The 14,412-nt window shown below is 39.8% G+C and overlaps 1 protein-coding gene across 2 annotated transcripts in view; it reads left to right on the top strand.

The window, feature by feature from the left end:
• The window catches only part of plcd3a (phospholipase C, delta 3a), a 29,649-nt gene extending 15,514 nt beyond the window's left edge, over positions 1–14,135 (top strand). For both annotated transcript variants that reach the window (XM_004552373.4, XM_004552374.4), the window contains exons 3-15: positions 2,975–3,203; positions 4,041–4,170; positions 4,704–4,929; positions 7,627–7,828; positions 7,922–8,066; positions 8,287–8,439; positions 8,524–8,676; positions 8,771–8,921; positions 9,082–9,198; positions 9,353–9,531; positions 12,081–12,216; positions 12,535–12,684; positions 12,785–14,135. In XM_004552373.4, the coding sequence (XP_004552430.3) occupies positions 2,975–3,203; positions 4,041–4,170; positions 4,704–4,929; positions 7,627–7,828; positions 7,922–8,066; positions 8,287–8,439; positions 8,524–8,676; positions 8,771–8,921; positions 9,082–9,198; positions 9,353–9,531; positions 12,081–12,216; positions 12,535–12,684; positions 12,785–12,927 (2,114 nt within the window). In that variant the 3' untranslated portion in view covers positions 12,928–14,135. The remainder of the gene's footprint in view (positions 1–2,974; positions 3,204–4,040; positions 4,171–4,703; positions 4,930–7,626; positions 7,829–7,921; positions 8,067–8,286; positions 8,440–8,523; positions 8,677–8,770; positions 8,922–9,081; positions 9,199–9,352; positions 9,532–12,080; positions 12,217–12,534; positions 12,685–12,784) is intronic.
• Positions 14,136–14,412: the final 277 nt, after the last annotated feature.

Below are 14,412 nucleotides of genomic sequence, written 5' to 3' on the forward strand. Positions count from 1 at the left end.
TGGAAGGAGAGTGTAGCTGCTCTCTAGAAAGTCAACACAGAGGAAACATGCCTGTAGGTTACCCTGGTTGAGAGTGGTAGGTCGAGATTCCCCCATGTTTGAATGTTTCACCTTGAAAAACAAACGTCAAGCTAATGATCAATGTCCAAGTTTAATTGAATTGAGTGTTTTCTGTTATAGCGGGTAAACAAAACTGATATTACATAGAATCCTATAGACTCAACTCCCACTTATGCAAGTTTGGGCCTGTTATCACTCTTTGCACAAACTCCTTAAGGTTATGTACACAAGGTGAAAAACAAGATAAGTTATAGTTGGAGGTTTGCAAGTTGCTTAAGGGTAAAATTAAACTGCAAAAGCAGATGAGATTGTTTTGGGGGGTTTTTTTGCTGTTAATATTTATTTTCAATTCTTTTAGCGATCGGACCTCCTTGAGTACCTAAAGCATCTTTTGCAAAGCACCATTTTCAGTAATAAAATAGTGGGGAAGAAGTTAGTAGACTTTATACTTAATTTCACAGCTCATCCATTATATTATGTAATGTTATTATAATGCCTTGCTTTTCAGCCCACTGTTTTAAACAACTAGTCATGTAGTAGCTATATTAGGATGTTGTGCCAAAGCACACAGGGGAAAGATAGTAATGTCTTTTATCTAGTTATTCAGGGAATCAATTCATGGATGTCAGCGCAGTATGTAGGACACAAATCTTGTTCAGAGCGCAACTCTTCTGTCATGGCATCAGAGGGTTGGACTGATGGCCTAAATTACCGAAGCACAATTCCTGGAAGAGTTAATGAAAGTAAAAGAGCAAAAGAGACTTCGCAGCAGCATCTGTTCAGTCTCCCATTCCATTTAGGTCTTTGTAGCTAATTCTTTCTGTTGAAATGAAAATTTACTTCCAGGTGGAAAGCTTTGAGCACGTAATATGAGATCAGCTTTGTTTTCTCCCTTGTTGCCTGACCTTTGGCTCTCCCACCTCTGTGCTGTTTGTGATCTCCACCCTTATGTTAGAATGCAGTTTAATCCTAACCCTTGCCGCTTGTCTCACAGCGTGTGTGGTTGGGCAGGTTTGTGGGTCAATGGGTGTGAAGGCCGTTTTGATTGTGCCAGCCATGCCGCAAATAGACACAGAGCGGCCGAGCTGCAGCGTGTAACACTCCATAGAATGATGACATCAAGCAGCGTGAGAACAGAGTGACCACTTAAGACACTGGCAGGCTGCTGAGGACCAAATCTCTGTACGGGATAAAGGTCTGGCTCTCTTCCCTCTTTCTAGTCTCCCAGGTCTGATTTGATCTAATGTCTGAAGTTCAGGGTTGCGTGTGATCCTGGCGTAATATACACCACCTAAAACTTCACACTACACATAGGCACACACCCACATGTATATGTTACTTTTACCATGGCTCCGAGATGACCACAAAGGAAGAATGCGGAGTAATTTCGAAGAGGTGGATTGCAGAGGCTTTTATGACCTCTAGCAAGAGAATGAGGTTATTGTCAGAGAATACTTATTGCCCAGCAGGCATCTCAGTGCAGAAGCAGAAGAGCTCCTGTGCTGAATAAAGTTCTAGTGTTAGAATAAACTAGGAGACACTGTGTGTTAGTGTCAGCCTGTTTCCTCCCCTTGTTTATAGTTGTAAATCTGAGGTTTTTTCCCGGGCCAAAAATGAAGACTTGCAGTGCAGTGCACTTATGCTCTTTAGGATGTTGAATTGTTGAGATTCAAAATGTAAAAATGCATATGCATATTTTGGGGAAAAAAACGCCTTTCCCCTTTTTGAGCTGGAAAAAATAAAAACAAATAACGTAAATCCTATATTTCCTTACTAAAGTACAAAGAGCATATAAAATGTTAAAACTTACAATGCTTATGAATTTTTAAGTTTTGAAGCCAACCCCTTGTGAATATGGGAGTTTCTTCTTCTTCTTCTTCTTCTTCTTCTTCTTCTACTACTTCTACTATTTCTTCTACTTCTTCTTCTTCTTCTACTTCTTCTTTGGAATGCCAAAAGCTTTTAATGACTCACTGGTCTGAACTGTGGACAGACTGGATTCACAACCGGCTTAACAGAGTGATGTTGTGCAGAATGCAGAACATGTTTGCTACCGTCATGCTAAAATAAAAAAGACCTCGTTGCTGGTTATTTATATTCTTTTTAGGTGTGGTCCTTTGGGTGCAGATATGTTTTGGGGCTGTCTTAATATTATGATGATGTGATGTACCGTACATCCAGCTGCTCCTTTATTTCCCACACCCCTCCCATTTATCCCAGGTTGGAGCTGGCAATAGGACACTACTTTTGACCCCTGGTGGTTGGGTTTTGTGTTTCCTCCTGATTGTGAACATGTAGGGCAAATGTGCTATTTGCTGTGCTACGGAAAATGTATTTACGGTAATTGAGAAATCCCTTAATTATTTTTTACTTTTAGATTAAGGAAATAGCCCATTTGAACTTTGCTGAATATAATAATTTTCTTGGTAATTCTTAGTCAGGCAGGTGGAGAGCCGCTGCAGGTGGCATCCACACAACCTTTTGAAAAATAATAATAAATAAATAAAACTTTGAATAAATAGGTTTTAATTTTATAGGGAGGGGGGGGGGCACAAGACAAGATTTCATATATATTTTGCACTATATTTTATCTGATACTGAATGGCCTCTAGCAGCACAGTTAGATTTCTTTTTTTCATGTCTCATACTTTAAATGAAGCCTGATTCTCAAGCTGTCAGTACAGGAACCTCACACTGAAGGTCTAAGTCATTACTCTCATGTCATTTTTTGTTTTTTTTGTTTTAAAATTAGTCTGCTGACGAACATGTGTGGATATAATATGTTTCGCAGTCTCATTAATGTGTCACTCGCATTCTCTAAAAACGCCTCACACTTGACCTTTAGCTGCTTCTTGTGCAACCATGGTCTCCTGCTGAAGCAGTTTACTCATCGATATTATCGCTCCTGTCCCAGTTGCAGTGACGGAGGTGGAGTGTGTGTGTGAAGGCTACCAGTCGGAGGCACTGAGGCGGCTGTCTGGAACCCTACCAGAGAACCAGTGCTTCACAGTGGTCTTCAAAGGAGCCAGGAAGAGCCTGGACCTGAAGTGCCCCACTGCAGAGGAAGCTCAGCACTGGGTGCGAGGTCTCCGCATGTTAAAGGAGCGAGTGGCCAGAATGAGTCAGAAGGAAAAACTGGACCAATATCCTGCCCAATTTCCAATATGCTAGAATAAATATAGCGTAGCTGAGGCAGCATTGCTATGGTGACTGACTCTGCTGTCACATGTACCGTCCTACGTACACAGCATAGCTAAGGTGAGAGGTAATTGCTCGACAAAAAAGCCCTGTCTAAATATAGGCCTGCTATCACTCTTAATTATAATCTCTCATAGCCAGAGGAAAATAGCAGTGTAGTGTTCAGGTAGAGTATAAGATCTTCCCCGTTGCTCTGTTTGTTTCTCATTTTGTTTTCATTGTGAAATAAAACTCATGTCAAGTGCAGCAAGTGCTTTTCACTTAATGTGGCTGTGCAAGGACACCATAAACTGTCAACAGGTTAAAAATTGACATTGAATTGTAAATGGCTTTTGCTTTAATGGTCCAACACAATGTGAAAAGCACTAAATGCATAAAGATGAGTCAGTTGCTGATAGTTATCGTGTCAAAAGGCTATAGCATTATCAGTCTGGAAAAACACTAAGAGACAATTCCAGTATCTGTTTTGGAAGATGATGCTTTACTTGACTCAGTTTCAAATCAAATTCATGTACCAAATATGCATTTTGTCCTTTAATTCTTGCTAGAAAGGGTGAGTATGAAAAGGAAAAATACAGACCCTTTCAATAACAGCAGGATAGAATAAAAAAGAGATCAAATATAAGAAAAAGGAGGTTTAGCAAAAATAACCTCCCTTGGGAAAAGAGCAGGTATTAAGTGGATTTATAACAAATAAAACCCAGTAACATCCCATATAAAAGTACCGTCTTAACAGTTTGACTCTATGCTTTAGTCTTGCTTGATTTCTTAACTCCCTACACTTGGATTCGGGGGTACCTCAAGCGAGCAGATCAGAACAACGACGGCAAGATGAGCTACGATGAGGTCAAACGGCTGCTGCTGATGATCAACATTGACGTGAGCGAGCAATATGCCCGCTGCTTATTCAAGGTCAGAGTCATGTGATGTTTTAGTACCTGTATGCTCATTAAACTGCAGCACTGAGTGTAAAGAAGTGAGGGAATTACAGAGCTGTAGAGTTGTTGCTATCTGGTTAAGGAGGTGTCATTTTACTCGGACACCCTGGAGTCCAGAGTCTGTGTTCAATTACCAACCCCAGCAGCAAGCCAACCACCAGCCTCACTCCACATCTTTACCCCCTCCCTCTTATCTTCCCCACAACAAATCACGAGCCATTTATTTCTCTTTTGTGCAGGGATTACTACCTGCTATGTCCCTCACTTCACTATTATGGCAGAATTGTTAGTGTTATTCTTCTTCTCTGTGCAGCTTACAGTGCAAAGAAGCATGTTTTCAACGTAGGTGCGCACAGCTGCGTTGAATTATTATAGAGGTGCTTTTCCCACAGGGAGTTTGATGCACTCCCAAAATAAAAGTGAACAGCCTTTGATATTGTCTATTTTCTTCTCTGTGTGTTCACTTTCTTGGCTCTTTTTAACACACACCTTTTCTGTGCATCTCAGCGGTGTGACCAATCTGGCGATGGCCGCCTGGATCACACAGAAATTGAAGAGTTCTGCAGGGAGCTGCTGCGACGGCCTGAGCTAGATGCCGTGTTTAGACACTATTCAAGTAAAGGTAACGTGCTCTCCACTGCTGAGCTGCGTGATTTCCTGGGAGATCAAGGGGAGGACGCGTCGCTGGATCATGCTCGAAGTCTTATACTCACCTATGAGCTCAATGACCGGGGTAAGTTGTAAAAGCAGTCATTAAAGGACTCAAAGGAGGAACCCAAAATATTTATATATAAATACATTCTGAATGTGACTTTTGATGCCGTCTCCATACAAAAGAAATAGCGATTTAGCCTATCACCATAAAATCTGAGGCACAATCCTGCTGCTGTGCAAAAAAAGCAATCCAGCAGTGAGAGCTCGTTGTTTTAAGAAAGAAAAGTTGTGCTTTGCTTCGCTTTTCTTATCACTGAGTTATTATAATTCAGCCATAATGACAGTACTGATTATACTGTATGTGCACTCACTAACCATTTTATTAGGGATGCCTTCTTAGTACCTGTTTCGGCCTCCTTCTATGTAGCATTGATTCAAGAATGTTCAGGAAACAATCCTCATTTTTGGTCATGATGACATTCCTGCAGATCTGTCAGCTGCACATCCAAAATAGAAATCTCTCCTTCCACCACATCCTAAAGGTGCTCTTTCCGTGACTTTGAGAGTGAACTCATTGTCATGCTCAAGAAACAGTCTGACATGATCTGAGATTTGTGACATAAAGGGGCATAAAGGGATAGAAGTATTGTGTTTGAGAGAAACATATTACGGAAAAAAAGCTATTTATTTATTTTAATCTTCTGTCCCTCACAATGGACATGGGGTCATGTTTAATTACAGAATGAATGATATTGGTTCCATTTCTGAAAAAAAAAAGAAGGAAACAAATCTGAGCATTAAAACATCATTTTAACATGTAACCTATCAACATCACGCTTTTTATTAAACTTCATTGTGTACACCTAATACTTACCTCAACCGGGCTTTTTAGGTCTCATCACCCAAAGCATTAATAGTGATCAGGAATGGTATGACAGAGAGGCTCCTTGCATGAGTTCCTTAGATTGCATTATATATATCTATTAAAATATAGATTTAGTGTGCATATAACTCTACACTCTAAAAAAGCCTTGTAAACCTTGTATGTTTATAAGAGGTCTACATGAAACGGTACATTTGGAGCCTAGGTTATGAGTTGTGCCTGTTTGTAATTTGTTTATCTGTCTCTGGTTTGTGCACACCAACATTGGATTTCTTTTTTTCCTATAACCTAGTTATCTATTTTCAGAGGCCCACCTGTTTGGTGGTTGTGGCCAGTGTTGTCCTGTTTACATGTCTCATGCTAAAAACCAACTTCAGCCTAATTTTGGTGTCATTTAAACTGAGTTGAACTAATTGTTAAATACAGGAAAAGTAAAGCTGAATGCATTTCTACCATATTATATATCATTAATTATGTAAATCAACAGGATAAAAGAAGAAATCAAACTTTAAGCAACTTTAGGCCTGATTCTCTTTCCACAATTTTGAGCTTTTTTTTCCCTCCATCTGTCTTCTGCTATCTAAATGATGGACATGAAAACGTGAGGTAGTAAGTTCTGCTGTCCACTGTAAAGGACACTGAATAAGTTTTGTTCATGAAAACAGTAAAATTACTAAACATATCAGAGTTGATACTCTTAAACTGAGGAAACCTTTTAATTTTCTTTTAGCAATAATGTCATAACATCTGTTTAAAAAAATCAAAATTATCCCAGCTGTCATTTGGGAAAAGGCAGACTACACCCTGGATTGGTCAGTACAACTAATTCCCTTGACAATAATTACTGTAAACAAGAAATAATATTAACCACAAGAAGAATGTAGTTATGACTCAACTGTATGACAGAATTTAGTTTCAAATTAAGACAAGAAATTATTCCTTAGATTGGATATATATATTTAATAGAATATAACTTTTTATAAACCTCTTATGTTATTGGGGTGCGACCGTGGCTCAGGGGTTTGGGAGGCGTATCTGTAACCGGAAGGTCGCCGGTTCAATCCCTGGGCTCTCTGTCCTGGTCGTTGTGTCCTTGGGCAAGACACTTTACCCTACCGCCTACTGGCCAGAGGAGCCGATGGCGCGATATGGCAGCCTCGCTTCTGTCAGTCTTCCCCAGGGCAGCTGTGGCTACAACCGTAGCTTGCCTCCACCAGTGTGTGAATGCGCAAATGAATGAATAGTGGTATTGTAAAGCGCTTTGGGTGCCTTGAAAAGCGCTATATAAATCCAATCCATTATTATTATTATGTTCATGAGAGGTCTCAATAAAAAAAAAAAAAAGTACATTTGCAGCCTAGGTTATCTGAGTTGTGCCGGTTTGTGATTTGTTTATCTGTCTCTGGTTTGTGCACACCAACATTGTTTTTTTGTTTTTTTTTTCTAAAACTTGGTTATCTATTTTCAGAGGCCCACCTGTTTGGTGGTTGTGACCAGTGTTGTCCTGTTTTAATGTTGCATGCTAAAAACCAACTGCAACCTAATTTTGGTGTCAATTAAACTGAATTGAATTTAACTGATTGTTAAAGACAGGAAAAGTTAAGTTTGATGCACTTATATCATAATATATATTATTAATTATGTAAATTAACAGCATAAAAGAAGAAATAATACTTCTGGCAACTCTAGGTCTGATTCCCTTTCCACAGTTTTGAGCTTTCTTCCTCATGCTGTCCTCTGCTTCCTAAATGATATACATAGGCTGATATGTTATGCCATTTCACGTCTTCCATGTATCCCTGCTTTCTTTTTACTTGTTTAAAGCCCTTCGTTATCCTGTTAAATCCACTTAAAGATTACAAATTGATGGAAATAAAATACCATTTATTACAGCTCAGAAGAACCTGCTCATGACACAAAATGGTTTCACCATGTACATGCTGTCTCTGGAGAATGATGTCTTCAACCCTAACCATGCCAGAGTTTACCAGGACATGACCCACCCCCTGGCCCATTACTTCATCTCCTCGTCACACAACACTTACCTTACCAAGGACCAAGTCACCGGTGCGAGCAGCACTGAGCCGTACATGAGGTATTGAGACAGAGAAGAATGCAACATTGGCCCTCAGTCAGTCTAGTGAGATATGTGCCTGTGGTTTCAAATGAATAAATCTGTCACTGTCAGGGCTCTAATTCAGGGCTGCCGCTGTGTGGAGCTAGACTGCTGGGATGGAGATAAAGGTGAACCCGTCATCTACCACGGGCACACACTCACCTCCAAAGTGCCCTTTAAGGAAGTCATTGAAACCATCGGTCAGTATGCCTTCAAGGTAAGAGATTTTGTAGCTTTCACTCATGGAAATATGCAGTTATGCGTTGTGCTTACAGCTGTGCCAACCCACTGCACTTCTTTTGGTTATACACCTGACTCTGAGGCAATCCTGTGGTATTTTGTATAGTATTATACTCTTGGGTTTTGCATTGCTATAATGTGATCTAATTGCATTTTAACGGCTTAGCATAAGAGTTTTCCTGTGTTTCTCCCTGCAGACGTCCCCATACCCTCTAATCCTGTCCTTGGAGAATCACTGTTCTGTGGAGCAGCAGGCTGTCATGGACAAACACCTCCGTAGTATCCTGGGCAAAAAACTGCTCACAGAGCCTCTCAGTGACCAGGCACTGAGAGACCTGCCTTCTCCCGAAGTACAACAACCACACACATAGAAGCACAGCTGGACCCATTTGCCTTTCTAATAAAGTAATTTATTCCAATGGCATTCCTTGCAGGAGCTTAAGGGGCGCATTTTGGTAAAAGGAAAGAAACACACTCCTCACCTGGGTGAGCTGGTGAAGAACAGCAGCTGCACCAGCTTCTCTTCGAGCTCTGAAGATGAACTAGCCAGCAGCATTAAGAGCACACCCATGAAGGATCCTGCAAAGGTCAGTTCAAGAAAGGCTTGTTATTGAGTCGTGGAAGCTGTTAACACAAACGCTTTAGTTAATTGACCAATTTTCTTTGCATTGCCTTTTCCAGGTCCGTTCGAAACTGTGCCCCGAGCTATCCGACCTGGTGGTTTACTGCAAGAGTGTCCCCTTCCGTGGGTTTGGAAATGTGTCTGAAAAACCGCCAAATGAAATGTCTTCTTTCTCTGAAAACGATGCCCTCAAGCACATCAAAGAGTCTGGTACAATAGTGGAGATAATTGCATCTTGACATCAGATAGAGAAATTCAAAAAGTTTGCCAGCATCGTGTCTTTTGTGCAGCTGGTTCAGCTGGTTCTACAGAAATTATAATTAGCCCTCAACGTATCATGGCTTGTGGATTTCTGTCTTTTTATTTACAGGGAAGCTTTTTGTAAGACACAACAGCAGGCAGCTGAGCCGGATCTACCCTTGTGGCCAGCGCCTTCAATCATCCAACTATGATCCTCAGGAAATGTGGAACTGTGGATGCCAGCTGGGTTGGTACTCCACACTGAAAGCTACGCTTTTTAAAAACCCAGAGACGTGTTTTATTTCTGTAAACTTACTGTCATGTCACATGTAACCTGCTGACATCTCTGATTCCGTTAATTTAATCCCGTGTCCCTCCACTTTCCTCTTTCTGCCGTTAAGTGGCTCTAAACTTCCAGACGGCTGGGGAGCAAATGGACCTGAACCAGGGCCGCTTCCTAGCAAATGGTCACTGTGGATACGTCCTCAAACCCAGCTTCCTGTGCAGCCCCACATCCAACTTTAACCCAGAAAACACGGGAGGAGGCCCCGGTCATACCCCGACTCAGCTGACTATACGAGTGAGTAACTGTTACTAAGTTAAGGGAAATGAACATTATAGATAGATAGATAGATAGATAGATAGATAGATAGATAGATAGATAGATAGATAGATAGATAGATAGATAGATACACAAAAATCCAAAGAATTTAAATTCATCATGAATATTTTTTTAAAGCATATAGATTTTAATAACCACAATATATGTGATGAAGTTTTTCCAAAGTTTCGTTCAGATGTGCCTACCTGTTAAGGAGGAGATAGACGTTATAGTAAGATTTCTGTACCGCTGTTCTAAACTTAACATAAAAAGTAAGGAAATTAGTGTTTGGTTGATTATTTCTTTGTGGTAACAATACTTCTTGGTAATAAATCTTATATACCACTGGAAGGATACCACATTTGTAAGGAAAATGCATTTGTGGGTTGAGCAGTAGTGTTGAGAATGTGGGTTGCACTCATGAAAAACTTGCCAAATCTTCTCTGCCAACGCCAAACAGCTTATTCTGCTAATAACTCTTGTTTGGTGTTATTTGTTGGATTGGATAATTGAATTATGAAGAAACAAGACATATTGGTAGTTTAACAGCAGTAAATGCTGGTTGAAAAATGTCATCCCATCCCACAGCAGTGTGTGACCAAGCTGGTCACCAACATGAGGAGTTAGAGACAAATAAAGAGACTTTCCAACGGTATACAGGGAGTGCAGAATTATTAGGCAAGTTGTATTTTTGAGGAATAATGTTATTATTGAACAACAACCATGTTCTCAATGAACCCAAAAAACTCATTAATATCAAAGCTGAATGTTTTTGGAAGTAGTTTTTAGTTTTAGCCATTTTAGGGGGATATCTGTGTGTGCAGGTGACTATTACTGTGCATAATTATTAGGCAACTTAACAAAAAACAAATATATACCCATTTCAATTATTTATTTTTACCAGTGACACCAATATAACATCTCCACATTCACAAATATACATTTCTGACATTCAAAAACAAAACAAAAACAAATCAGCGACCAATATAGCCACCTTTCTTTGCAAGGACACTCAAAAGCCTGCCATCCATGGATTCTGTCAGTGTTTTGATCTGTTCACCATCAACATTGCGTGCAGCAGCAACCACAGCCTCCCAGACACTGTTCAGAGAGGTGTACTGTTTTCCCTCCTTGTAAATCTCACATTTGATGATGGACCACAGGTTCTCAATGGGGTTCAGATCAGGTGAACAAGGTGGCCATGTCATTAGTTTTTCTTCTTTTATACCCTTTCTTGCCAGCCACGCTGTGGAGTACTTGGACGCGTGTGATGGAGCATTGTCCTGCATGAAAATCATGTTTTTCTTGAAGGATGCAGACTTCTCCCTGTACCACTGCTTGAAGAAGGTGTCTTCCAGAAACTGGCAGTAGGACTGGGAGTTGAGCTTGACTCCATCCTCAACCCGAAAAGGCCCCACAAGCTCATCTTTGATGATACCAGCCCAAACCAGTACTCCACCTCCACCCTGCTGGCGTCTGAGTCGGACTGGAGCTCTCTGCCCTTTACCAATCCAGCCACGGGCCCATCCATCTGGCCCATCAAGACTCACTCTCATTTCATCAGTCCATAAAACCTTAGAAAAACCAGTCTTGAGATATTTCTTGGCCCAGTCTTGACGTTTCAGCTTGTGTGTCTTGTTCAGTGGTGGTCGTCTTTCAGCCTTTCTTACCTTGGCCATGTCTCTGAGTATTGCACACCTTGTGCTTTTGGGCACTCCAGTGATGTTGCAGCTCTGAAATATGGCCAAACTGGTGGCAAGTGGCATCTTGGCAGCTGCACGCTTGACTTTTCTCAGTTCATGGGCAGTTATTTTGCAACTTGGTTTTTCCACACGCTTCTTGCGACCCTGTTGACTATTTTGAATGAAACGCTTGATTGTTCGATGATCACGCTTCAGAAGCTTTGCAATTTTGAGACTGCTGCATCCCTCTGCAAGATATCTCACTATTTTTGACTTTTCTGAGCCTGTCAAGTCCTTCTTTTGACCCATTTTGCCAAAGGAAAGGAAGTTGCCTAATAATTATGCACACCTGATATAGGGTGTTGATGTCATTAGACCACACCCCTTCTCATTACAGAGTTGCACATCACCTAATATGCTTAATTGGTAGTAGGCTTTCGAGCCTATACAGCTTGGAGTAAGACAACATGCATGAAGAGGATGATGTGGACAAAATACTCATTTGCCTAATAATTCTGCACTCCCTGTAGGATTTATTGCTAAGAAGTATTGTTAGAAGAAAAAGGAAGTTTCCTTCCTTTTTGTGGCAAGTTTATTTTTCATAGTGTCATTTAGTTCTTGTTATTACTGTCCATACTTCAATTTTTTTCATAGAGGAGAGGCCATCCTCTGTTGTTCCTCTGGAAGAGTTCCCTTATGTCTAAACTAGAGTCTAAACATAGAGCTATTGTGTGCTATCCAGATTGTCAGATTTTGCAAAAAAGTTGCCTCCAATAGACTTTTTTTTTATACATTTCTAATGATAATTTCATGCACACAATGATGAATTATGTTTTGCTTTTTCAGATAATATCTGCACAACAGCTGCCAAAAATCAACACAGAGAAGGCGAGCTCCATTGTGGACCCACTAGTGTGGGTGGAAATTCATGGGGTGGCTATTGATAAAGCAAAACAAAAAACCCACCGCATTGACAACAATGGTAATATTTATTTATTTATCCACAACAATAAAATTTTAAAAATACATTTTTATATGTATTTTTTTTTTTGCAGAGTGATAATATATATGTTATCTATGTATATTTAAATTCAATGCAGGCATTTCTGTAAATCAGTGTTACTTTTATAATGCAGTGACAGGAGACAAGAGATGATGTCAGAAAGCTTCTTTGTACCTTATTCAAATCTTGGAATATATACTTGTGTAGGAGTCTTTTCAATCCAATGCCATGATTAGTTTGTTTGAACGGTTTAATGCACCAGATGGTGTATTTACAGCTCTTGTGCGCCCTCTGCAGGTTTCAACCCTCGCTGGGACTGTACTCTGAGCTTCCAGCTGCAGGTCCCTGAGCTGGCCCTGGTGCGGTTTGTAGTGGAGGACCACGATCATGCTGCCAAAAATGACTTTGTGGGGCAGTTCACTTTACCTTTTACAAGCTTTCGCATAGGTGCTTATTAAGATTTAGTCTACAAGTCAGTCTTCACTCTCAGATGTTCTTTTTAATATGTGTCATACTCTTTTTTTTTTTGTTTCTTCTCCCCACCCAGGTTATCGACATATTCACTTACTGAAGGCAGATGGTTCTAGCCTTTCTCCTGCTACACTCTTTATCCATGTCAAAGTGACTCGCAGAGGTGTTCCTGTCAAAACTATGGCTGAGCGTATTGCCGCTGCCAAAGGCAAAGCGTGACACACATCTGAACAAGACAATCAGATATCTGGACAATGAAGGACCTTGGAAGGAGGAGCTCCGAGTGTAAACAGACAGAGACAGAATGCTGCCGTTGTCTTACAGTTCAGACCCCAAGTGGTCCAGTTTGCACAAAACCACTTCCCAGTGCTTGAAGAAAGGTGTCTGTCAGAGATGGACACATGCCCTCTGGTGACTGTAATTCATAACAAAAAAATGTAGAAAAAGGGACTGTTAGAGAGAATGAAGATCATTTATTTTATGTCATCATTTTATTTTTTAACATGTTTTTTTAACTTGAAGAATAATGATCGCTTAAGTAAAATAGCACTTCTTAAATTGATGCTATAACAGAATTGCAATGAGATGTAAACCAAGTGTAACTAACTGTGTTTGACAATATACATAAACATCAGTGTTTTAGATGTTATTATTGGCACCATTAACTGTGCTGTAATACAGATTTAATTTTGTGTTAGTGAGTGCCCCAGGGCGCCATGGCCCATGCTGCCCAGGTACAAGTACTTGATACTCCAGATATCTGGGCACTTTTTTAAATTCTGTCTGGAAGACAAATTCTAACATATTCTTACATCTTCCAGCAGAACATGACAGACTTAACTTGCAAAGATAAGCTTTTTTCTTAAATGTGTTGTATTTTATCTTAGCATCATTTCACATATGTTCAAATGTGCTTGTTTAAAATCATATTTGACTTTTAACGATACAGTATTTCCATATAAGCTTCTTTCATTTTGTCAACTTTTGTCTTCGTATTCAGATCTAGAAAAAAATGCTGTTAAAAACTAATTGCATCAATCTAATACAACCACTAATTACTCCAGGATACAGTGAATCTTTTAATACTCTTATAAGGAGGTTCACTGATAATAAAATGGTCCAGCGATGAAAAGTAATTACTGTAATTACAGTTTTAATGGTCACGCTGGTTTTTGAGAAGAATGTAATATGTATTTAATAGTGGGTGAAGTAAAACTTTGCTCTCTTAATGTTTAATATAGAAGCTGTGGGATGCGTTTGAGTGGTTATGTTTGCAAGAAAAATGTTTTTATAAAGCACTTCTAACAATTTTTTTCACATGCTGTCAAAAGATACAAGTGTCTGTTTTAGTTTCAAAAGTCCACAGTGTTGTGTGTGGACACCTGACACTTTAATAAATGCATAACCAGAAGGTTCTAATCTGTGAATTTTTGTCTGACTTTTCTGTGGTACTCTAAAGCTGTCAGCCTAAAACATGATAAATCTTTATATTCCAACATTAGAACTATCAATGGATATGTCCCTGCCTGATTAGGCCAAAAGTAAAGACAAAAAAATGAAAACTCTTAGCAATATTTATGAAATTTCACATTACACAGCATGGCAGCAATTTCTCCAACAACTGGACTTCTTTTGTTTCCGAGCATCTCCGTGAATTATGAGTTAATCCACCCACTGAATATTTTGTGGTAAACTTAATTAAAT

Source organism: Maylandia zebra, linkage group LG4 (assembly GCF_041146795.1).
Source record: "Maylandia zebra isolate NMK-2024a linkage group LG4, Mzebra_GT3a, whole genome shotgun sequence".
NCBI classification, from domain to species: Eukaryota; Metazoa; Chordata; class Actinopteri; order Cichliformes; family Cichlidae; genus Maylandia; species Maylandia zebra.